Source organism: Hyperolius riggenbachi, chromosome 3 (assembly GCF_040937935.1).
Source record: "Hyperolius riggenbachi isolate aHypRig1 chromosome 3, aHypRig1.pri, whole genome shotgun sequence".
In the NCBI taxonomy this organism is placed as follows: domain Eukaryota; kingdom Metazoa; phylum Chordata; class Amphibia; order Anura; family Hyperoliidae; genus Hyperolius; species Hyperolius riggenbachi.
The window spans coordinates 253,579,054-253,603,974 of record NC_090648.1 but is presented as its reverse complement, the minus strand read 5'-3'; the positions used below and the strand labels follow the sequence as shown (position 1 = coordinate 253,603,974).

The following is a 24,921-nucleotide window of genomic DNA, read 5'->3' as shown; positions in this document are numbered from 1 at the left end:
CCTCCAGCCCCATCCACCTGGATCGCTGGATCGCTCCCTCCGCTTCCCGCAGCTACGAGAACCGGGTCCCCGCACTTCCGTCAAGTCAGACCCAGTCTAGCATAAGAGAAGTGCGCTGTTTCCGTATGTCTCCTGCAGCCGCTGGACAGATACATAGAGGGCACACTTCTCCTACGTAGGCTGGCTCCGATGACGTAAGTGACGGGACCCGCTTCTTGTAGCTGGGGCAGCGGTGGACTGCAGCGTGGGAGCGATCCAGGTGGATGTGGCTTGAGGAAGCCCCAGGTATGTATAAAATCTTTTTCCTTATTCATCTCTGGTTCCCTTTAAAGGTTATAGATCTGGGGAAAATGGAGGTCAAATAAAACAATATTTTTAGACCAAGCCAACTACTTCCATTCATCTACTATTTGTTCTACCTGCACTCTGCAATTATATAACTGCTTTATGCATCCAGCCCATTATTCCTAAACTGTTTAATTAATTTCCTTAGCAGTTATTCACAGAGTGGTAAGCCCCTACCCATTTATTTAAATTCCGAATTGCTGGGATACTCTGTTTCTGCCCAATTATGTCACTGACCTGTTGATTTTTTACCAATTAAATGTGAGGGAAAAAAATTATATATCTTTTTTTTACTTCTCCAGTCTTATTGCTCCTGTCTCATCTTTTATATTCCTTACAAATTTAAGATGGGTATATAATTTGCATAAAAAACTACATTTTTCAATTTCAACATTTGATATTTAATAGTACTTGGTTTAATGACTTGCAATCATCACATTCTGTTCTCATTTATGTTTTGCTTGTCCCTGCATTTATTTTTAAGGGGGTGGGGGACTGGGTGATTAGAAAGCAGCATTCCTGCTGTGGCTTACATTTAAAACTTAAGTTCCACACTCTGCACTATGTTCTTTGCACTCAGTGATTTTTATTTTTGTTATTGACCTGTGATCAAAGCAACACTGTCATTCCAGAAAAGCAGCTTGAATTTAGCCTGACTTGCCAGGAGCACAGGACAGCTGAACACCCCCCAGGAATAGTGCCTGGTGGGCCAAATTATGTTCGTACCAACAAGCAGCTCAGGAAGAAGTTAACATCGTTCAACACAATTTTGAAATGTTACAATGATTAATAGCAATCACTCAGCAGGCTCATATTGTAGTAAGACATTAGATTGCTTAACGCAAATGAAACTTTGAATGACTGCTGCCAAAATCAGCCCAGAGACTCCAGAGAGAAAATGACTGCAGCAGCTGACTTAAAGACTAAAAAGAAAAAAGTGTTCAAAGAAAAAAAAACAAGTTATAAAATAAAATAAAAACTTTCATCACTTATTAGCCAGCAAATACTCCAGCGAAGATCGAGGCTTTGATAACAAAAGGATGAAATTTGACAGCTAACCCCTGGGCACATAATTAAAATGAATTGCTTCTCTCTTAAGAATACACAATATATTTTTCACAGCCCTTGCATCTGTAGAAACTTTAGAGGTCAAAGGTAAAATTAGTTAATCACTATGGAGACTCTCATCAGGCCTCAGGTACCAAAGCCCCACTGTATATGAGTTACAGATCAAGTTTTCCAGGGAAGGATTTCAAATATTTTCCCTCAAATAAAAACATTACATAACATTTAAAGATCAGTAAGCTCCAGTTTACAGCTCATCTAAAAAAATAACAGGGCTATAATACCTATAAATGATAGACGGGCTTCCCCTATTGGAAATTTTACCTCTACTCATATATTTAGAGAATTGATGCATCAAACACTGTTTGCAACTTATGAAAACCAGATTACAGGAAACAAGTACCAACAAAACAATAGTTTCATACTTCCAGATTTTTTTTATCTAAAAAAAAAACAACAACCCATATAGATCAGATATTTCAGAGGCAAAGATATAATTTTCATTTCCTGATATACTGTACCAACAGGTTATAACAACATCTCAGAAAGCTTTTTATCCTGTGAATTGGAACTCAAACCATAGACCACCAGGTTTGGTTGTTTTGACTGCTAACAGCATGTTGAAATGTTGGGAGTTAAGGATGTGACATTGATGGGGATTATCTAAGGAAGAAGGGCTGCACAATGGCATCCATGGCCTGTCTACTCTGGATTATGTACTTCCCATTCAGAAGAGATAAAATGCAGCTGACTTTTAAACAAAATACTCAGTCTCAGTGGCTGCACTCACATTTCTGGCCATTAATAGCTAAATTCTTAATTATGAAAGGATGATGCCAGTGTGGTTTTCACACCATCATTCTCCCATGGCAAAAATTGTGGCTCTATTGGCTGCTTTGCTTTTAATTGAAACTTGGGTAAGACTATCAACATTTATGTGTTCAGATGTAAATAACAGTTTATATATAGACCCTCATTGTAATGATTGTAATGTGCTACTTACATTTCTGTCATTTTTTTATGTAGGGCTTAATTAACTTTTAATAGAATTAAACAGGAGTAAAGTAAATAGCTTAAAGTGTAAATTATGCCCCCTTGACATCTTTAACCAAACATTTAAAAAGCAAAAGTTTCACTCAGTTACTACATTCTAGATTTTCTCCTATAGTATGTGAATTATCTATATATACAAAGATCTGTGACCTTCCTTCACCTCAATTAAACTGAGAAAGTGCCTTCTACCAGTGACATAATGAATTCTAGTTCACAATACGGTGTCCAGTTTAAACTACTTTTTTTCTTTCGAGGTCGAGGACATGGATAAATGGAAACCTTCACAGACATTTGTCAGCTGAGGTTAAAAACATCCATGGAATTCACCTGAATGTGCAGACTCTTTCCGTGTAGTAAATAATTACAAAAACAAAAAAAGTGAAACTGAAGGGGTGGAAAAGGAAGTGTGAAATTTTACTTCCTGTTTTGTGCAGTTTTCTGATCCAATTACAAAAGTAAAGAACATAATTTCAGGTAAACTATGTCACCAAACTGTATACTGTTGCCATGGTTTGTGGCATGTTTATAGAATGCTTAACAAGCTCAGAGCCACCGTAGAAACAACATGTACATGTACTTCTCAAAAAATTAGCATATTGTGATAAAGTTCATTCTCTTCTGTAATGTACTGATAAATGTGAGAGATCGCGGAAAAGCCGCCACATGTGCTACTGAGCAAGCGGCTGATTCCGCGTCCAGTGCTGCGGTTTGCACGCGGAAGCGTGTGATTGGTAGCAGGGCAGAACGCGGAAAAGCCACCGCATGCAACAACAGTAAGGCGGCTGGTTCCGCGTCCAGCGCGGCAATTTGCACGCGGCAGCGTTTATCTGGTGTGGCGGAGTCTGTTAGTGCACATAGACTTAGGAATACACGCACACGCGCTGAGAGGCAGAATTCTTATACTAAGCAGGAAGATTCAGCTGACCACACCGATCAGCTGACTCCTGAGCGGGATACTATTGGTTGAGCAATTAGGGGTGGTGCTGGAGAGCACTACTCCATATATAGTTCCTGCTGGTCACTTGCAACTTGTCTGCCGTTGCGATCACTACGTGGAAGCACTCAGACCTAGTCAGATCTCAGTGTGTTTGAACCAGGTGGACCTGGGAATACACACTTAGCCAGATTATTTGAATTGTATTCTGTGTTATACCTCTAGTTAGTTCCAGGGTGTAGAGACCAAGGACCTCATACCCAGTTTAGGGAACTGTTTTATCATCTGTGTTATACCTCTAGCTAGTTCCAGGGTGTAGAGACCAAGGACCTCACACCCAGCTTAGGAAACTGTGGTATCATCTGTGTTATACTTCAGACTAGTTCCAGGGTGCTGAGACTACGGACCTCGCACCCAGTATAGGGAATACTGTATTATCATCTGTGTATTCTTCAGACTAGTTCCGGGGTGCTGAGACTAAGGACCTCGCACCCAGAATAGGCATTGTTTGATATATGTTATGACTTATAGCTTTTCTGACTACTCCTCTGTCTTCTGATTCGGTACCTCGTATATCTGATATTCCGTTGCCAGACCCTGCTTGACTTGGATACCGAATCAGCCTTCTGTCTTTTTACTTTATCTGTCAGTGTGTTGCCGACCCGGCGTGCCTGACCTCGAGAGCTATCTCTCCCCTTAAAAGAGATAGTCTCCAGATCAGATAGTGACATCCATCTTAGGTGTCACTCACTCCTATGTCCTTCCCGTCTCCAGCCTGACTCCTCCCCCCGGAGAGCCTCAGGCTGCTGGAAGGTTCCTGTTCTCCCAGAGCAGTGTCTCTATATTGTATATCACCTGCTCAGCAGGTACATTACTCAAAGTATTACTGTTAAACCAAACACTCACTTATCCATAGGTGTCCAGAGGTTAGCAATATATCTGATTATCGGTGATACTGCAGATCATCAATAATCAGGTATATATCTGCATTCTTGGTGATACTGCAGATCACCAATAATCAGATTCTCTCTGCGTGCTGACACCAATCGTTACAATAAACATCAGACTTTCATATATTTTAGATTACACACAACTGAAGTAGTTTAAGCCTTTTATTGTTTTAATATTGATGATTTTGGCATACAGCTCATGAAAACCCAAAATTCCTATCTCAAAAAATGAGCATATCATGAAACGGTTCTCTAAACGAGCTATTAACCTAATCATCTGAATCAAGTAATTAACTCTAAACACCTGCAAAAGATTCCTGAGGCTTTTAAAAACTCCCAGCCTGGTTCATTACTCAAACCCGCAATCATGGGTAAGACTGTGCCTGACCTGGGCTACAGAGAAGCAGCACTGGACTGTTGCTCAGTGGTCCAAAGTACTTTTTTCAGATGAAAGCAACTTTTGCATGTCATTCGGAAATCAAGGTGCCAGAGTCTGGAGGAAGACTAGGGAGAGGGAAATGCCAAAATGCCTGAAGTCCAGTGTCAAGTACCCACAGTCAGGGATGGTCTGGGATGCCATGTCAGCTGCTGGTGTTGGTCCACTGTGTTTTATCAAGGGCAGGGTCAATGCAGCTAGCTATCAGGAGATTTTGGAGCACTTCATGCTTCCATCTGCTGAAAAGCTTTATGGAGATGAAGATTTAATTTTTCAGCACGACCTGGCACCTGCTCACAGTGCCAAAACCACTGGTAAATGGTTTACTGACCATGGTATTATTGTGCTCAATTGGCCTGCTAACTCTCCTCACCTGAACCCCATAGAGAATCTGTAGGATATTGTGAAGAGAAAGTCGAGAGACACAAGACCCAAGACTCTGGATAAGCTTAAGGCCGCTATCGAAGCATCCTGGGCCTCCATAACACCTGAGCAGTGCCACAGGCTGATTGCCTCCATGCCATGCCGCATTGAAGCAGTAATTTCTGCAAAACGATTCCCAACCAAGTATTGAGTGCATAACTGAACATAATTATTTGAAGGTTGACTTTTTTTGTTTTAAAAACACTTTTCTTTTATTGGTCAGATTAAATATGCTAATTTTTGGAGATAGGAATTTTGGGTTTTCATGAGCTGTATGTCAAAATAATCAATATTAAAACAATAAAAGGCTTGAACACTTTGCAACCCCCTTTACCAGCACCAATACTGACCTCTCTTCCCCTCTGGCAACCCACACTGACTCATCCCTCACCCCTTGCAACCTACACTGACCTCTCCCTCACACCCCTGCAACCCACACTGACTCCTCCCTCACCCCCCGCAACCCAAACTGACCTCTCCCTCACTCCCTGCAACCCACACTGACCTCTCCCTCCCCTCCCTGCAACCCACATGAACCTCTCCCTCACACCCCTGCAACCCACACTGACTCCTCCCTCACCCCCTGCAACCCACACTGACCTCTCCCTCACTCCCTGCAACCCACACTGACCTCTCCCTCCCCTCCCTGCAACCCACACTGACCTCTCACTCACCCCCCTGCAACCCACACTGACCTCTCCCTCACACCCCTGCAACTCACAATGACTCCTCCCTCACCCCCTGCAACCCACACTGACCTCTCCCTCACCCGCTGCAACCCACACTGACCTCTCCCTCACTCCCTGCAACCCACACTGACCTCTCCCTCCCCTCCCTGCAACCCACACTGACCTCTCACTCACCCCCCCCCCCCTGCAACCCACACTGACCTCTCCCTCACACCCCTGCAACCCACACTGACTCCTCCCTCACCCCTGCAACCCACACTGACCTCTCCCTCGGTTCTATTATGACATTATGTGAGGGGAGGGAGCAGAGGGGGTTAAGGAGGGAGGGGGGGCCCAAATCTGCTACTTTGCTTGGGGGCCCATTTGGCCTTAATCCAGCTCTGCTGTATAGTACAATGTAGTAAATTATTCAGGATACCCACTTAGCTGCAACCCACACTGACCTCTCCCTCCCCTCCCTGCAACCCACACTGACCTCTCCCTCCCCTCCCTGCAACCCACACTGACCTCTCCCTCACACCCCTGCAACCCACACTGACTCCTCCCTCACCCCCTGCAACCCACACTGACCTCTCCCTCCCCTCCCTGCAACCCACACTGACTCCTCCCTCACCCCCTGCAACCCACACTGACCTCTCCCTCACCCGCTGCAACTCACACTGACCTCTCCCTCACCCCCTGCAACCTACACTGACCTCTCCCTCACTCCCTGCAACCCACACTGACCTCTCCTTCCCCCAGCAGTCTCCACTCTGGCTTCTTCCTCTCCCACAGCAGCATCCACACTGACCTCTGCCTTCCCCAGCAGCGTCCACACTGACCTCTCTCTTCCCCCGCAGTGTCCACACTGACCACTCCCCTCTGCCAGCAGTGCCCACAGGTTTTAACTAACTGCACAGGAAGCACTGGAGCATTACTAGGAAGGCATGTGGCCAAGTCTGTGCATGTTCAGTAGACCCCAACGCCCGGGGCTGACAACAACAGAACGGATGGACACCGAGGGATCACATGGATTTCAGGGAGCTGGAGGAAGCCCCAGGTAACTAAAAATCCTTGTGTTTTTTTATCTCAGGTTTAGTGTGTGTGTGTGTGTGTGTGTGTGTGTGTGTGTGTGTGTGTGTGTGTGTGTGTGTGTGTGTGCGCTTATAGCACATCGGATCAGACGGGCTGCATGGGTATGTTAAAGATGCATAGATACTTGGTAAGAGCATAGAAATTGCTATGGGTGCCAGGAGCCAAAGGTACCCTCGGTTCTATTATGACATTATGTGAGGGGAGGGAGCAGAGGGGGTTAAGGAGGGAGGGGGGGCCCAAATCTGCTACTTTGCTTGGGGCCCCATTTGGCCTTAATCCAGCTCTGCTGTATAGTACAATGTAGTAAATTATTCAGGATACCCACTTAGCTGTATATTGCTATGTAAGCTATCCTCCCTAGTGATGTTTAGCCCAGGCTGTTTAGTTATGCAGAATACCTCTCCCAGAATATTCTGGGAGACCAGGGCCCATACGCAATTTACATTTTTCCTGAGTTTTCTCCTAGGTCATAATTTTTCATCTTCTGTTTTAGAAAAAACTTTTCAGCAAATTGCAATTGAAAAAGTACCAAAAAGTAGGTGGAAACTACTATCAAAACTATTTTAAGTATTTTCTAGCATGCTGGTGATTTAAAATACATTTCATTGACAAGTTTGAAAATATCACTTAGGAGAAAACTCAGGAGAAAAAGTTAATTGTATATGGGCCCTGGTGATCTTGCTACTGATTTTTTGCACCTCCCAGTTGTAAAGATGTTGCCACCTGTCATAAATTTAAGAATGTAAATCAGTTAGAGGAAAAATTTTACATTTTACAATAAATATGCCATTTTATTAATTAAGCTACATTCAGTTAAGTTCCTCTTTTTAATGGCCTTTGGTTACAAACTTGCCTGTTGCAGTAATTACACATTATATAATTTCTTGTATTAAAGCAGAGTATTCTTAAAGGTTTTGCTTTGTTAACGTCCAAACAGCTATAATATAGCCTAATCATATCTCATTCATAATGAGGAATATAGGAGTTGTTCCAAAAGTACTCACAGTAAGCCTGCTTCCTAATATACTAGCACCTCACACAAATGTTACAGAACATTCCCACTGTCATCACCTGCTCCTTACATCTGACATACAGCACCTCGCACAAATTCCACTGCATATTACTCATGTCTACAGACCTTAATGTCCCTAACCTGCACAGTATCTATTGCAAGCGGTGCATATCTGCAGAAATATGAATTAGGGAGTTCCATTTAGCGAATATAAAAAAAAGATAAAATGGAAGAAAATGGTTAGGTCAGGTGAATACATTATCATGAATGCTTAAGAAACCTGATAATGCTTGACAATATGCTTAACGCTGAAATCTGGAACTTACACGCTTGGGGCTTTGAATCCTTAAAATATTAGTGGCAGGACCTACATTGAGGTCAGAATACATGTGAGTGACAAAGAATGTTTTATAGTTCCAGAGAATCAGACTAGCAGAAAAGAAACTAATTGTTACGGCTCAACACCATAACACCCATACAAAAAAATATTTCACACTTTAATTCTCAATCCACAAATGCCCTCTTCCTGAACTAGCCATAAGACTTTCCCACAGATGTAAAATGTTAGAACTAAAGCCTCAGCTCCAGTGTTCAGTTTTCTACTGATTTATGTCAGGCATCAATTTGAACTGAGTCAGGAGATTTACAACACTGGAATCTGAAAACTGACCCCTGTACCCAATTGCATTCTTTGATGGTGGCATTTAGCAATAATATCACACTCACAGAATGAAACAGATCCTTTCCAACACACGTCCCTTTGCTGTGATCTCATCCCTGTGCTAATATTTAAGCTATTCCTTTCATACATATTTTTTACCAGTCACCGGGACTTTCCTGTTTAGTCTGAAGTTTAAAGTTCCCAATGCTTTTCCATAACAAGAATATTTATTTAAACAAATACACTTAGTAGATGATGGATTAAAGGGTACCTGTTCCAATAAACATTACATCATATTGGCCATCCTCTGCATCCACACGGTCAACCACTATCTGAGAAAACTGATAATCCACTTCTGATTTAATTATAATGGGACGATTGTTGATGGGATAGACGGGGTTATACATTGCTGGATGACTCCTGGCGAACATAATAACTTCATCTGGGAGATCTTTTGTTGAATCAAAGCCTCCAAAAGTCTTGCTTGGACACTAGAAATAAACAAGTTGTAAATCAGCACATTAATACAGTAAGGAGGGAAAAAAGTGCTTTTTTGTTTTTGTTTGTTAACTAAGTAATATCTGAAAACACATTGGTGCCTTGTTTTACTCAAAGGGGCGATTGTTATTTCCTTTTATTTGATAGGTTTTTTTCATGTAATTATTATCCTGTAGTGGGCAGCATCAAGGGATTTACACCAGTGCAAACAAATCTGCATAAATTCCTACCAATTAGTTATATTTAAACACTAAGTAAAATCAAATAAAGATTGCAGCAATATCACAGTAGTGAAAATGTATACAACAAAAGGAGTGAAAACCTTTCTCTTGGGCTTATTCTGCATGCTATTGCATTCAAGTGTACTACTAATCTCTGGATTTAACTGCTTGGTGCATCAATTATTTGAAACCATGTAATTGCTAAATAATAATAATAATAATAATAATAATAATAATAATAATAATAATAATAATAATAATAACAATAATAATAATAATAATAATAATAATAATAATAATAATAGATGGCTCATTTCATTTCATTGAAAAATGTGTCTATATGAGGAGGCAGACTTGTAATACACAGGAAGTAGGTAGAGAACAATTGTAAAACCTTATTCTGCTAAAAGAAAAATTGACAGGCCATTAAAGTTTTAAGCCAGTATAGATGCCTATTTATAAAGGCTTAAAACTTTGATGGCCTGCCATACAGAACAACAGCATGGATTTCCATGTTTGAAAAGTCAGTTCCAAAAGCAATTATTTACACAAACATGATTTTTGTGAGAGTGGGCTTTGTTCTATTTGGGTTTTATAGTTGGACTTGATAGTGTGGTAATGTTGTTGTACATAAAATCATTGGTGGGCATATCTTTCACAAGTACTATTCTGTGCAGGTAAGACCCCTCTTTCCGCTGGACTGTCCGCCAACATCATAATTAGTGATAAGTGAAAGAATTATCTTAGCATGCCAATCTCCACTGACTCAGGGAGGGAATACACAGTTCAAAAAAAAAACTATATTTGCATGATAGGAGAATCTTTTGCTCATCACTAGAGCTGCTCAAATCCGGAACCGGGAGATACCAGGATAGTTGCTATCCGGATATCTCCCAGTATACCTGTGCGGGGTGGGCGGGGGAGTCAATCTTACCTGTCTGACATCTTCTTCGTCCGTCCCTCGGCGCCTCCCATGATGCACTCCACGCGCGTCATGTGATTACAAACACTTCTCCTTCAACTCGGAAGGAGGAAGTGTTTGTAATCACGTGACCGCCGCTTGGACCGCATCGTGGGAGGTGCCGAGGGACAGACCAAAGAAGACGTCAGACAGGTAAGATTGACCTCCCCACCCAGGTAACTGGGAGATATCCGGATAGAACTATCCGGATGTCTCCCGGATCCGGATTTGAGCAGCTCTGCTCATCACTGTTTATAATTGATGAAATATCTGCAGTGTTATTGCTACAAGTGATGCCCCCAGCCATTGTTTAGACTTGGATTAAAAAAAATAAAATAAAACAAACCTAACAAAAAATCTATTCACTTCAACTCTGCTGCACAAAGTCTTCTGACACTACTCTACAAAAAACTGATTTGAGAACCTTGACTTGGAATATTTATTTCAATAATAATAGTCAACTATAAAATTGATTGTTCACAACAAAATGGCATTTCAAGATAACTACCTTTTACAAATAAAAAAAGTATTTTTTTCTCATTTTTAAAATTGACAGAAAATTAATGATTAATGTTTCTCTGTGGGATATGTGGTTTCTGCTTAAATTAAGCAACAATTCCCTATTCTCATTATAGTCACATTTACAGCAATAAAATGATTAGATGAACACATCTATTTTAGGTGTGGCATAAATTAATTATGGCACATTTTAAAACACAGTTACTATGAAATGAAAATTCAGACCTAAAGTGTAGATTTCATTACAAAGTTCAAGAGGGAGACAAAAATCAATTATCTTTGTCTTAACCTTGATCTGAATGTTATTAATATTTAAATAGCAATGGAATAAAAATCAATCATGTCACAAAACCACATTGTCATTATATTCCTCTAAGTACTGGTGGATTACCAAGCTCACACTTTTCCTGCACATACAAATCAACATGTAAAAAGACATTGTGGCTTCTGAGATATCAACCCCTTTTTAAACGACTGATTACTTAAAAAAATCACAACTTTAAAAAGAAAGTAAAAAAGAACTTTCTGTGCAGCAGGGTGAAGCGGGAGGGAATGGAGTGACTTTATCACAGTCTGCTTTATGTATACATAAGAAACTGACCAAAACTAGACTTAAAAGACAACAGACCAGCAAAATGTCTGTGCCGACAGGGAGAAGGCAGAATCTCTGCATATTCTGTATTTCTTATCTCCTGGACACTACTGTAGATGTTGGTTGTTATGAAACAGATGAAAACTAATCATGTTTTTCCTGGAGTTCCACTTTAAATACACAGTAGAAATCTGGGCTTATTAATTGTCAAAGGCTTTGAATAAAAAAAAATACTGTAACCTCTTGCTGCAAATTGGATGCTTTGGAATGTCCTAATTGCAGCTGTTAACTGCAAACAGGACATTTTAATGTGTCACTCAAATTTTGTGCTGCCCGCCGAGACGAACACATCTGTGATTGGGGAACAGGAACATGTGTGGTCCCTGAGCAAATCAGAGTGACTGTAAGGGAAGGATCACGGCTTCAACAAGAAGCCAATGGCCATTCCTGTAATAAACACTGCCTGTGTGCTCTGCACTCTGTTCAGAGCACACAGAATAAAGTGTGTGAAAACATCTAGTGGCAAAAAATACACACATTTTACAGTACATAAATAAAAATACATGAAACCCTTTCTTCCCTCTTCCGCCCCCATAGTTGCCATAGTAAAAGAATAAGACAACATAAAAAATACAGGCAATTTCTACTATTCTATTGTCCTATATGTTTTAGTAATACATTGATTGCAGATGCACATTTAGTTTCTACTTACAGTTCCTGGCCTGGGATATGGAACCCGCCCTTGATATGGCACCCACTGATAATTTGGACCATCCCTATGAGCATATGGACCCAGAAATACTCTTCGTACATCAGACAAACTGTACATGCACACTGCTGAACCCTTGAATACATTACTGCAAAAGAAAAAAATGCTTTACATTACATGTATTTAATAGCAGTATTATTATTTTTTTATTCAATAGCAATGGCATTTGGTAAAGCACAAGTCACTAGCAGTCCCTCAGTGGACCTTCACAATGTAATGATGATTTTTCTTTTACTTACATTTTTATTGCTATAATGCAACACCACTATTGCCAAGTAATATTGGGCAGAGTTCCCCAACCCTGTCCTCAAGGCCCACCAACAGTACATGTTTTGCAGAAAACCACAAACATGCACAGGTGAAGTAATTAGTGTCTCAGCAGAGCTGATTAAATACCTCAGTGGATTTCCACAACACATGCACTGTTGGCGGGCCTTGAGTACAGGGTTGGGGAACACTGTGCTAGGGGACATTCTACATTAACAGACTTGCAGTTTTATGGGGTTAAGAAGAGCTTACTGTGTTTACTGTTTTTAGTTTTTTGAATTATCTTTGTTCGTGATACAATAAAAAAAACCTTAACTTACCTTTCTGAGTTATTCACAGAGGAGTGATATTACTTTCTTATTGCTGGCCTCTAGGTCTTAGTATTTGTGCTTCATATACTCTTATATTTGAGCAAATCAGTTCAGTCCCTTAAGGCTGCTTACACACAGGGACGTTACAGGCGCACGATAGTGCGCCTGTAACGCTCCCCCAACGCACAGCAATGTAACACAAGTGGGCTGTTTATGTAATGTTGCACGTTCTCCCGAAAGTGCAGCATGCTATGGCGTTAGAGCGGCTATAGCCGCGTTAGACTGTTTGCACATGCTCAGTGGGGGGCAGAGAGGAGGCGGGGAGAGCAAGCTACAGTAGCCGCGCACGTGGCTACTTAATATTCATTGCACTGGCGTCAGCTGATTGGCCGGTGGGACCACGTGATGCGGAGTGTCTCGCTTCGCATCACGTGGTCCCGCCGGCCAATCAGCGCCACTCTGGGAGACCTTATAGGGATAGAGCCGCCTAACACAGCTCACTCTACCGTCCTATCTTGCAGCACCATACGTTGTGTTAGGTGCACGTTATGCGACCTTAACGTGGCACCTAACGCAACGTCTTGGTGTGCAAGTAGCCTAAATTTGTTAATGTATATGAGAATGACTGTCCGTTTCCCTGAAACATTTGTCTTACGTATTACTGCCATTGTTACAGTGCTGAATTGCAAATGAAACAATAAGTATGACTGGTTTCTTTAAGCAAGAAGCACAAATATTTCCCATGCATGAAACCCCGGACTACAATAATAGCTGTTCTAGGCTGAATGAAATACTGTTGCCCTCTAATTCTGGCATCAATATCTTTTGGCAAAAGGTTGTGAAGAAAAAAAGGGGGAAGAGGCTTACTGAAGGAGGAAAACCAAAGTCTAGCTCATAAAAATAAATGTGATTTGAGAGCAAAGTAAAATATAATTAAAGCTAGACATAAGAAGGCAACATGGATAATGTTTTACTGGTTTGTTTTATTTCACAACATTTGGACAAAAGTCTACATAAAAAAATATAACTGTAAATTAAAAGGACAGCCTTAAAGAAAACTTATCCCAAATTCTACTTTATACCACTATTCTCCCTAAAACACCTAGCAAATATGGCGACAATAGCATGTATGGGGACTTTGCTATTAACCACTAAAATGTGCAGTATTTACTGTAAACAGCAGAATACCATGGAATTCCAAACTCTGCATTGCAAATTCTGAATTTCACATTCTGTATTGGAATGCCGAATCTCAAGTGAAATTCGAAACTTGGAATTCTGGGGAATTAAATTGCTCTTTCCTATGAAAGACAAGCATGCATGAGCCTTGGGACATGAAACTGGTCCTCATATCAAAATGGCAAAGAAGTTGTGACAGACAATAATTCATCTGACTACTTTTGTTTAATTCTTAAAGAGAATCTGTAACGTCAAAACGTCCCCTGGGGGGTACTCCCCTCGGGTGGGGGAAGCCTCAGGATCCTAATGAGGCTTCCCACGCCGCCCTCCGTCCCTCAGGGATCTAGCTGCAGCCCTCCGTACAAGATGACGTCAATATTTACCTTCCCGGCTCCTGCACAGGCGCTCTGACGCCTGTCGGCTCCGAAGTAGGCGGAAATACCCGATCGCCGTCGGGTCTGCTCTCCTGCGCAGGCGCAAGTTTCCGTCGCCTGCGCAGTAGAGCGGACCCGACTGAGATCGGGTATTTCTGTCTACTTCAGAGCCGAAAGCAGCCACAGCGCCCCCGCTGGAGCCAGCAAAGGTAAATATTGAATTGACAGTCGGGTCTGTCGCCGGCTGTTCGGAGGGCTTCAGCGAGACGCCCGTGGGACAGAGGATGGCGTAGGAAGCCTCATTAGGATCCCGAGGCTTCCCCCACCCGAGGTGAGTACCCCCCAGGGGATGTTTTTGATGTTACAGAGTCTCTTTAAATGTTAAATAAGTAGAAATGCATTTATGTTTGTACCTGGATGTTGTAAAAACTGCATACACAACTGGATTCTTTGGATCTTTGGAATTCATTAAATATACATCCTCTAGAATGAAAAGAAAAAAGAACCTAGGTGTTATAAAAAAGCATCAATATTCACAAGCCTTTGCCACCTCATACATTGCATTATAGCATGTTTGTACTGCACTGGGCATATTTCTATAAATGAAAAACAGTAGACTGAGCCTGTTTAATGAAAGCAGGCATAAAATAGCTGCAACCTATAACCTTTACAATCTTATTTATTAGGGATGGTCAATGAAGTGCAAATACCTCTGAGTTGATGCAGAATAAGGATGACCAAGAACACCTCTGGCTGTCTTGCAAGAATGTCCTCGAAGATTGGGTGGTACCAGGAATTTTTGTAAAATTTTGTGAAATGCATTGAAGACAATGGTGCCAATTTTAGCAGTTAATAGCAAAGCCCACCTACATGCTATGATCTCAAGATTTATTTGGTATGATAAAGTGTACCTCAAGGCAAAAAAGTGCCTCTAGGGCAGGGGTGCCCAATAGGTCGATCGCGATCTACCGGTAGATTGCGACCGCCTGATGAGTAGATCGCGGCCGCCTGCCCGTGTCCTGTCAAAATCTGAAGCCGTGCAGCTGCGGCTGTCAGATTTTGCTGCCACGCGCATCAGGGAGAAGAGGGGAGAGGCGCGGCTAAAGGGGAGGTGCGGCTAGAGGGTAGAGGAGCCAATGAGGAGCCAGGTCTCCTCCCCTCCAGGCTGCTTGAGAGACGTGCGTCTCTTCCCCTCCAAGCTGCCTGCGTGCGCAGCGTCTTCTCTCCCCTGGCTGCATGACGTGAGGTACTGTAGTGTAACAGTCCACAACTGTCGCAAATTTTGCAGGATTCTCCTGGATTCTGGTCACTCTATGCACAGTGTGTACTATTTCTGCAGACCAGGCTGTGCTGCTGGTGTCTGTCAGCTGACATGTGCGTCCCCTTTACCCTGCAGTGATCAGCGGCTCCTCTTCTTTCGGTAACTTCCCTGCTCAGTCAGCTGCTGTCTCTGCTGTCACTCTCCAGCCTGCGTCTGTCTGTTCTCATATGACGCTGGCCGGGAGTTCCGTGCAGCTCGCTCGCTGTCCCCACTGATCCGTCACTCACTTTACTTCTTTCTTTTGTGTTGTCCTGAACTCCTGGGGGGTCTTATCCTGCACACCTCTTTTCACCCTTTTATTATTCACATTTTTACACATTAGCACCATTTTGGCATTTTCATTGCACTCTCTCTCTCTCTCTGTTTTTTTTTAAACACAGCCACTTTGTTTTCCCTTCCCTAGGACAATCTTTCCCTCTTTCTCTCATTTATCTTTGATTCCCCTTACATTCATTGATGAACTTTTTTGCTGAGCCTTCTGACCAATCCTTGTTCATTATCATTGCTCCCCTTTCTCTTTCTATAGGGGGGGGGGGGGGGGGGAGGGCGGGGTCTAGAATACTGTGACTGTCTATGCATGCGGGGGCGGGGGGGGGTAGATCTCGTGGCCGCAGCGGTTTTAAAAGTAGCTCGCGAGCCAAAAAAGTGTGGGCACCCCTGCTCTAGGGGCTACTTACCTCGGTAGGGGAAAGTCTCTAGATCCTAAAGATGCTTTACCCCTCCCCTGAAAGTCCACTTGTTGACGCATGTCACCATTCCTGCACAGGCACACTGGCAGCTTTCCCTCGGGCTCTGGTGGAAATAGCCGAGCCCGATCGAGTCCACTCTACTGCATGCACAGCCATCTGTATTGAGTGAACCCGATCGGGCTCGGCTATTTCTAACAGAGCCTGAGCAGAAAGCTCCTAGCTGAGCAGGCAAGCAAATGTAAATATTGTTGTTGGATTGGGTGTCCCAGCACTAGAATCAGCTGGCTGAGGAGGACAAGGGAAGCTTTATTAGTTTTCAGCCACTTCCCCCTCCCGAGATATTGTTTTTTTATTATATAGCTCACAGATTCTCTTTAAGTTAAATAGTGGGGACAAGGAGGGATTTTTTTTTCAAAAAAGGTAATATAAGAGAAAATATTAAAGGACATCTATAGTAAGAGGGATATGGAGGCTGGCATATTTATTTCATTTTAAACAATACTACTTGCCTGGCAGTCCTGCTGAAGTTTCTGGCACTAGACTTTACTCAGAGCATCTGATCTACATGCTTGGTCAGGGTCTATGGTTAAAAGGCAGAGGATCAGCAGAACAGCCAGGCAATTTGCATTGTTTAAAAGGAAATAAATATGCCAGTCTCCATATCCCTCCTTTAAAGATATGGCCACAGTGTTTCCTGTTGGTCATTACACTGGAAACCCCAGCAGGAAATTCACGGCCGTTTCTGGGGATACATGTTTATATAAATGGGTAAGTAAACATTTGTAAATTATCTATTTAAAAATCATTTCTCCTATTGTAACTTTACAATTGTGCTTCTCAAAAACTAAAAAAACTACAAGGCTTTTTTCTTTTAATTCCGCCATCATTGTTCCTATGTTCTTCTTAACACGCCGAGCTAATTTGGTGATTATAGCATGTATGGGGGCATTGCTATTAACCATTAAAGTCAGTGGTATTCTTCAATGCAATTTTGCCCCAGAATCTGCTGGTGAAATAGCAGACATGTGAAAGGAAAACCTATGAAAATGTTGCATGCAAATGTATGCAGCTTCAAAATTGGAGCATTTAAATTCGAAGTTTGTCCATTTTTTTCAAGTTGCATACATTTGCATTCAAAATGTGTATAATCCTTCATCAACTCAAGATTAATTGCATCTCATTGACCAGCTCTACTATTTACATTTCTACAGTCCATGTTCAGCAAGAACCCCACTAACATACATTATTATTATTTAGTATTTATATAGCACTGACATCTTTTGCAGCATGTATATAATGTATAATTTAAAGACCCATAAGTATACTGTACATAAGTTGTTTTGTGCTTTGCCTGCATTTTTTTTCTACATGTGCTCCCTCATGACATCAATCATTGCACATTCAACACACATTCAAGTAATGCACAAGATGCCATACTTACGCAATTCATCAAAATGTGTATCAATTCCATTAGGACCCGGTACTGAGCAAATTAATCTAGCCTTCAGGAATGTTGTCCATTTGTTAACCAGACTTCTGTGCCCACCAAAGTCATTCTGCCAATTGTTTGATATAATTAAATTAGTTCAATCTATACAGCTATGAAATTATTTGCATGAATAAAACAGCTATGAAATCTATCATGCTTTATTAAAATATTACCACCATCTAAGACCATGTAAATAAAGCTTTAATTCTTTATGTTTAATTCATCAAAAGTATAAAAAAAAAGCACTTAATTGCCCACAACAATTAGATTTGGTCTGAAAAATGATAAGCAAGCTGGTATTTATCCCCATGCAGGAAATATAACCACTGTATTCTAAGAAGATAGTCTGCAATGTTTACATTTAACCTATTAATTTAAATGGTTTAGAAACTGGTGTTTGCAAAGCACTAAAATACCAGCAACTCTGAGTTTTAAGCAAATGATTTCCTGCAGCGGGTTGGATAGAAGTTCTTTTTCTCTTTCCCCCACTATTTGCATGGTCCACCTTAGCTGCTCTGCTCTCACAACAAATTTAAAAAAAAAATGTACTATACGTTAGAGTCTTTAGTCTATGGGGAACAAAAATATTACCTGGTTTTACATTTGTAAAATATTTCAGAATGTTGCTCGTACAGATTTATGCTTTTTGTCATCACTGAACACACATTTGAGAAGCTGCTGATGAATAACATATTCAAAAGCCATTGGGCATAAAGATACACGTGTATTATGTGTGTGATGCTCTAGAACATTGAACATCTGGCACTTGATCTCTAAAACGTAATTTAAAGCCTTTTTTATGAGAAAAGTGCAAAAATAGTTGACAGCAGTCTGTTGCCAAATATTTATTAGGCTTCATATAATAGAAAGTACATGCCTTTGGTGTATAGAAACAGAGAAAAGTTTAGCATGTTTAGTTTCTGTCCTGGTGTAATCTCGTCAGGATGATGTTCACTGCATGACCTCTACAAGTCTACATAACGAGCAACGGAAAAAAAATCACTGCAGGCCATTCATGGAGGCACTTTGATAAGAGCCAGATGAGAATGTGAGGGCTGGGCTACATAGAACAAATATGGGATATAACCTTGATTACATAGCAGCTGATAAAGAGGAATTCTTCATTTCTGTTTAAGTACATATTATCTTTTATAGCATTTATTATCTTAAATGTCTAAAATATGGAGATGTCAAAGGAGATCCATAAATAACTATCTAACTAGAGCAAATCTGTTTTGACAAAAAAGTAATTTGTTATACATGTTATGCAACTCCAGATCATTTTAGAGCACCTTTCTTATACACAGCTACGTGTGTTGGACACCCAGCAACAATCACATTGCATATAAAAACTGTACTGACATGTTGGATCTTCAGTGATGTCCAATGCCTGAGCAGAAAATTTTGTGTGGTTCAGAAAATAAAATTCATCTAGACATGTTCCCAAAGGTTTCCAAAAGGTTGACATGTGCTAGTCAGAACATGTCACAGAGTCAGGCATTGGGAAAACCTGTCCAATAGGTATACAGACAGCAATAACAAGGAACTTTTCCTTGCTGGAATTCCCCCAGAAAGGAAAAGGCACAAATAAGGGAATTATAAATATTTTACCCATTCCTTTCTCTGCCAAAAAGACAGTCTGGAGTTGGAGTTGGAAAAAAAGAAAATTAAAATAAATAAATAAATAAATGTGTCATGTAGGCATTTGAGAACCTTACTTAAAGGACTTACGAGGGCAAAATGGCTAAAAAAAGCCAAGTACCTTTAAGATGTTTAAATGCACGGAGGACGCCGTCCGCGCCCTCCGTGCAGTTTCGCCGGGTCCCCTTCCTGTGATCGCCCCCTGTGCCGATCGTGACCCCACAGGCCGGGTCGGGCTCTCGTTCCGCTCCCAATATGGCTGCTTCCTCTGGCCGCGGCTGCGCAGTCCGCCTGGCCGCTAGTGCGGCTGCGCAGCTCTACGGCCAACCCCTCCGGTCCACGCTACAGTGTGTGGTTCGGGGGGTTGGCCGTAGAGCTGCGCAGCCGCACTAGCGGCCAGGCGGACTGCGCAGCCGCGGCCAGAGGAAGCGGCCATATTGGGAGCGGAACGAGAGCCCGACCCGGCCTGTGGGGTCGCGATCGGCACGGGGGGCGATCACAGGAAGGGGACCCGGCGGAACTGCACGGAGGGCACGGACGGCGTCCTCCGTGCATTTAAACATCTTAAAGGTACTTGGCTTTTTTTAGCCATTATGGCCTCGTAAGTCCTTTAAAGACTCAGTTTATATTAAGAATGTATTTCTTATTACAAAAAGAAGTTATAGCTTTTTGGACCACTACATCAGTGACTTATATTGGGTAATATTTGTATAATTCTCTCTTAAAATATGTGTGTTGTATATGATTCTTTGAGGACTTTAGTGATAAAATATTGGAGATAGCAGAGGTCAAATGCATTAGGACTCCAAGTGCTTGATTCACAAAGCGGTGCTAACTGTTAGCACGCCTGTGAAAACCTTCTTAGCACGTATAAACAAGCTTTGCACGCATAAAACTTTACGCGCGCAAAACTTTATGCGCATAAAACTTTACGCGCGTACTGCACAGAGTGCAGGGCGCTCCGCGTGAAGTGCCCATTAAAGCCTATGGGACTTAGCGCGCGTAAAACTTTGCACGCGTAAAACTTTGCACGCGCAAAGTTAGCGCGCGATCTGATTGAGAAATCCGGTGCTAACCTACTTAGCACCCTGGTTAGCGCGTCTAAAGACTTTAGACGTGCTAAGTAGGTTAGCACTGCTTTGTGAATCAAGCCCCATGAGTATTATTTATACAAAGAGGCCCTTAAGCGGTGTTGTAGAGGTAAGCAAGGTTATTTGGATGATCTACTTTAAAATAGTAAAAATAAACCATGTTAGGTGTCTAGGATACATTTTATTCCAAAATTAATTAAAAGTGACAAATCTATAAAACTAAACATATTTGTTACTTTAATGATTTATTTTTTTTGGCCAGTAAAGGCTGGTTACATTTCTAGGATTTCAGTGCTTTGATACTTTCTGATCTTTTTCATCTACTAATTTTATCACCTTGGGTAACCTCCCTCACAGTCTTATGGCCCATACTCACGGGCAACATTTCTGGCCTGTCGCTAGCACACGGGAGCGTGTGCACGACAGGCCGGCGACAGCTCGTCGCCAGGTCCCTCTGCATACACACGGCGGAGGGACCTGGCAACTGATGCGGCGGAAGCTGTCGCTGAAGTTCCTCCCCCCACCTGAAGCTCAGGGTATTCCCTGCTGGTTGCTGTCGCTAGTCCGCATACTCACACGGACTAGCGACTGTTGCGGCGGAGTTGCGGCGGCAACTGTCGCCGGGCGATTGACTGCGCCAATCGCCTGGCGACAGCAGCGACGAGCGACGGTTCGGGGTGCGCGCCTGTGCAACGCCGCATACTCACGGGCGACCTGTCGCCGCAACACGTGCGCGCCGCGTGATGCGGCGACAATTGTAGCCCGCGAGTATGGGCCATTAACCTTTTCACCTCAAAGGGGTTTTCCTCTTAAAAAACCAGAGCAATTTTCACCCGTCAGCGCTCCTTCCATTCATTCGACCTATAACTTTATTACTACTTATCAGTCACAACGAAACAATCTATATCTTTTCGCCACTGATTAGGCTTTCTTTGGGGGGGGTATTTTTTGCTAAGAATTATTTTATTCTAACTCAGTTTTAATGGGAATAATAAGAAAAAAATTGAAAAAAATCATTATTTCTCAGTTTTCGGCCATTAAAGTTTTAAAATAAAACATGCTACCGTATTTAAAACCCACACATTGTATTTGCCCATTTGTATCGGTTATTGCAACGTTTAAATTTTTTCCCCCGTACTATGTATGGCGCCAATATTTTATTTGGAAATAAAAGTGCATTTTTAAAGTTTTGCGTCTATCCCTAATTACAAGCCCATCCTTTATAAAGAAATTCTAGTATACAGTTTTTGTATACATATTAAAAAACGTTCAGTCCCTACGGTAACTATTTAAGTACTTTTTTTTTTATTTGTAATTTTTTTTAATAAAAAAAAAATTACAAATAAAAAAATGGTAACTTTAGGGGCGTGTGGGAGGTCAGGGGTTAATTAAAAAAGAATGGTAACTAGGGATGATAAACTGAAAAAAAGGGGGATGTAATATTACAATTTGGCCACAAGATGCCCTCAGTAGTGACTGCAGCTCCGCACTGTTAGTACGGAAACGGAAGCACTACTGTAATGAACAGCGGAGATGCCGCCGCGTGGTCTAGTGACAGGGCAGCTATCTCCGCATTCAGACCGGCGGTTTCCGCGCGGCGACACGCGTCTGGCTTGGCTGGACCTTCTAGTTCACACAGATGGAGAGCTACGCGTGTGCGCGCCAGGCGACAGGACATTTATACCAGCAGAAGGGGAGTCAGCTGATCAGGCCGATCAGCTGATCCCAGCTGGACTCTGGATTGGCTGAGTGGCTCGGGCGGAGCTGCACAGCACTGCAAGTATATATAGATCTTGCTTGTCAGTTGCTGGTTGTCTGCCATTGCGAATACTTACGTGTGAGCACTCAGACCTCAGTCAGATCCTACAGTGTGTTAGAACCAGGTGGACCTGGGAATTCACACTTAGCCAGATTGCACTATTGTTATACTGTGTTATACTTTAGACCAGTCCCAGGGTGTTGTGACCAGGGACCTCACACCCAAGTTTAGGATTACTGTGTCATTACTGTGTTATACTTTAGACCAGTTCCAGAGTGTTGTGACCAAGGACCTCACACCCAAGCTTAGGATTACTGTGTCATTACTGTGTTATACTTTAGACCAGTTCCAGGGTGTTGTGACCACGGACCTCACACCCAAGTTTAGGATTACTGTGTCATTACTGTGTTATACTTTAGACCAGTTCCAGGGTGTTGTGACCAAGGACCTCACACCCAAGCATAGGATACTGTGTTATTCTTTAGACTAGTTCTTGGGTGTCGAGACCAAGGTCCTCACACCCCAGACTAGGATTGTGATTTTTATCTGTTATGACCATTTGCTCGGGTGTTGCCGACCTGGCCTGTCCAACCCTTCTGGCTGTCACTCATCCCTTGAGTGTTCAGTCTGTCTGTACTACCCGTGACACTATTCCACCAAGTGTCAGTTAGCTGCAAGGACCTCTTGCTCATCAGAGAGTCCTGCCTGCAGTACAGCCAGTGGCCTCTCTCCCATTGGAGCCCCCTGGCTGCAGTACAGTCTGATTTCCAGTTACCAGGGAATCACTGGCTGCCAGATTATCTCTATCTCCTCTCTCAAGGAGATAGTCGTGCACAGTCCAGGGCCACCTGCCCAGATTCCTGGCCAAGCTGCCCGTATCTCCCGCCTCTTGGGAGATAGCCTACAGTTACACTTAACACTTATACTTCATTAGGTGTCCAGAGGTTAGCCATACTTGTATTATTGGTGATTCTGCAGATCATCCATAATCAAGTATACATCTGTATTGTTGATGATTCTGCAGATCATCAATAATCAGATTCTCTCTGTGTGCTGACACCAATCGTTACAACTACGTGCATGGGATTCATGAATGGCTGAGCCGTCTGAATAGACGGCTGCAGCCATTCACAGGGGAACTTAGATCAATGAATGGGATTTGTTTTCCCATTCATTGATCTAGCGGCGGGCAATCGGCGTTAATGAGCGGCAGTACCGAGTGCAGGGGGGGGGGAGCGGGGAGACACGGCGGGAGGGACCTAGTACCTACGATCATGCACAGAGCTGTGGCATTTTGCAAGGGCGTAGTTACTTGTCCCGGGGGAGGGGAAATGGTTAAGGTGCAGGCAGATGCTTAATTACTGTAACCAATAGTATTCTGGACTCGATCCCTAGGGTGACAGTTTAGAGCAGAGTTCTGTACAGACCAGGCTAGCAATGTGTTTTGTTTCAGTGGAAGGTGGATGGCTGATGGCATGGTGCACAGTGAAGCAGCATAGAGTAGGAAGGTAGAAGTAAATAAATGCAAAAAGATATTTGTGCTCTGTCAATGAGAACTTCCAAGTTCCACTTTTGTGGCCAGCATAAGTGTTTCTCGTTTTCAAAGTTCGCCTCCCCATTAAAGTCTATTGCGGTTCGCGAAAGTTCACGCAAACCGAACTTTTGCAGAAGTTTGCGAACCAGGTTCACGAACCAAAAATTGGAGGTTCGGGCCATCTCTATTGGTGACCTGACCTTTGTACATATATAGTCCAGTTCCAGTCATAAGAGAAACTGCACCCGTCAGCTCGCAGTTTGGTTGTTTGTTTGTGTCTTTTTTATGAGGGTTTTCTACCTTAACTACTAAAATGTCTGTAAAAAATATTGCACAGATATTTAAATGTATTATATTCTATTTTATGTGATAAGTATTTTAAACTAAAATACCCTATGTTGTTAAAGAGGAATAAAAAAAATCTCTTCTGCTTAAATATAAACATTGATAGGACTTTAACCAATAGTTTTGTGCATTATGAAACTTGTGGTTATTCTTTTCAAGGATTTTTTGTATACATAATTCAGAATTTTTCTTTCAAATATTTGTCGTATGTTACATATGAACTCAGATTGCGGTAACATATCGAGTTACAAAATATCAATTCGAAATGACAGCTTTACAGACTGTAAAGCACAACTGTAATCCACAGATTTAGAACATGAGGTACATCAGTACAACATTTGCAAGATCACAGAATTATTGTCAACGTCTCAGGAAATTAATAATATCATGTAATATGTGGTTATGCCGGTATCTAGAAATGCATGTGCTGAGAATGCAAATTAGGCTCCATGCAATGAAAAGAAAATGTGAATTCATGCTATCACACTAGAGAGCAATTTGTTACTGTATATTAAAAAAGGAAGAAAAAAAAAAGATATAATTACAAATAAACAAATATTGTAAATACACTGATTTGTTGCAGTTATTCAGAATGTCAAAATTGGGTTAACATGAAAAAAAAAGGTAAAAATGAACGGAGCTCCTGTGCAACCCCATTGGTCAGTAAAATGGCACTGTTGACTTAAAAAAGGGTAAGATTTCCATATTATTTAAGAAGT

General features: G+C 42.0%; 1 protein-coding gene across 2 annotated transcripts in view; it reads right to left on the bottom strand.

Moving 5' to 3' along the window:
* The window catches only part of SEMA3A (semaphorin 3A), a 295,451-nt gene that overhangs the window by 66,395 nt on the left and 204,135 nt on the right, over positions 1–24,921 (bottom strand). For both annotated transcript variants that reach the window (XR_011030380.1, XM_068276173.1), the window contains exons 8-11: positions 17,785–17,899; positions 14,747–14,816; positions 12,146–12,290; positions 8,914–9,133 (exon numbers count right to left, since the gene is read on the bottom strand). Coding sequence is in view for 1 of the 2 variants with exons in the window: in XM_068276173.1 (XP_068132274.1) it covers positions 8,914–9,133; positions 12,146–12,290; positions 14,747–14,816; positions 17,785–17,899 (550 nt within the window). In the remaining variant the exon portion in view is untranslated. The remainder of the gene's footprint in view (positions 1–8,913; positions 9,134–12,145; positions 12,291–14,746; positions 14,817–17,784; positions 17,900–24,921) is intronic.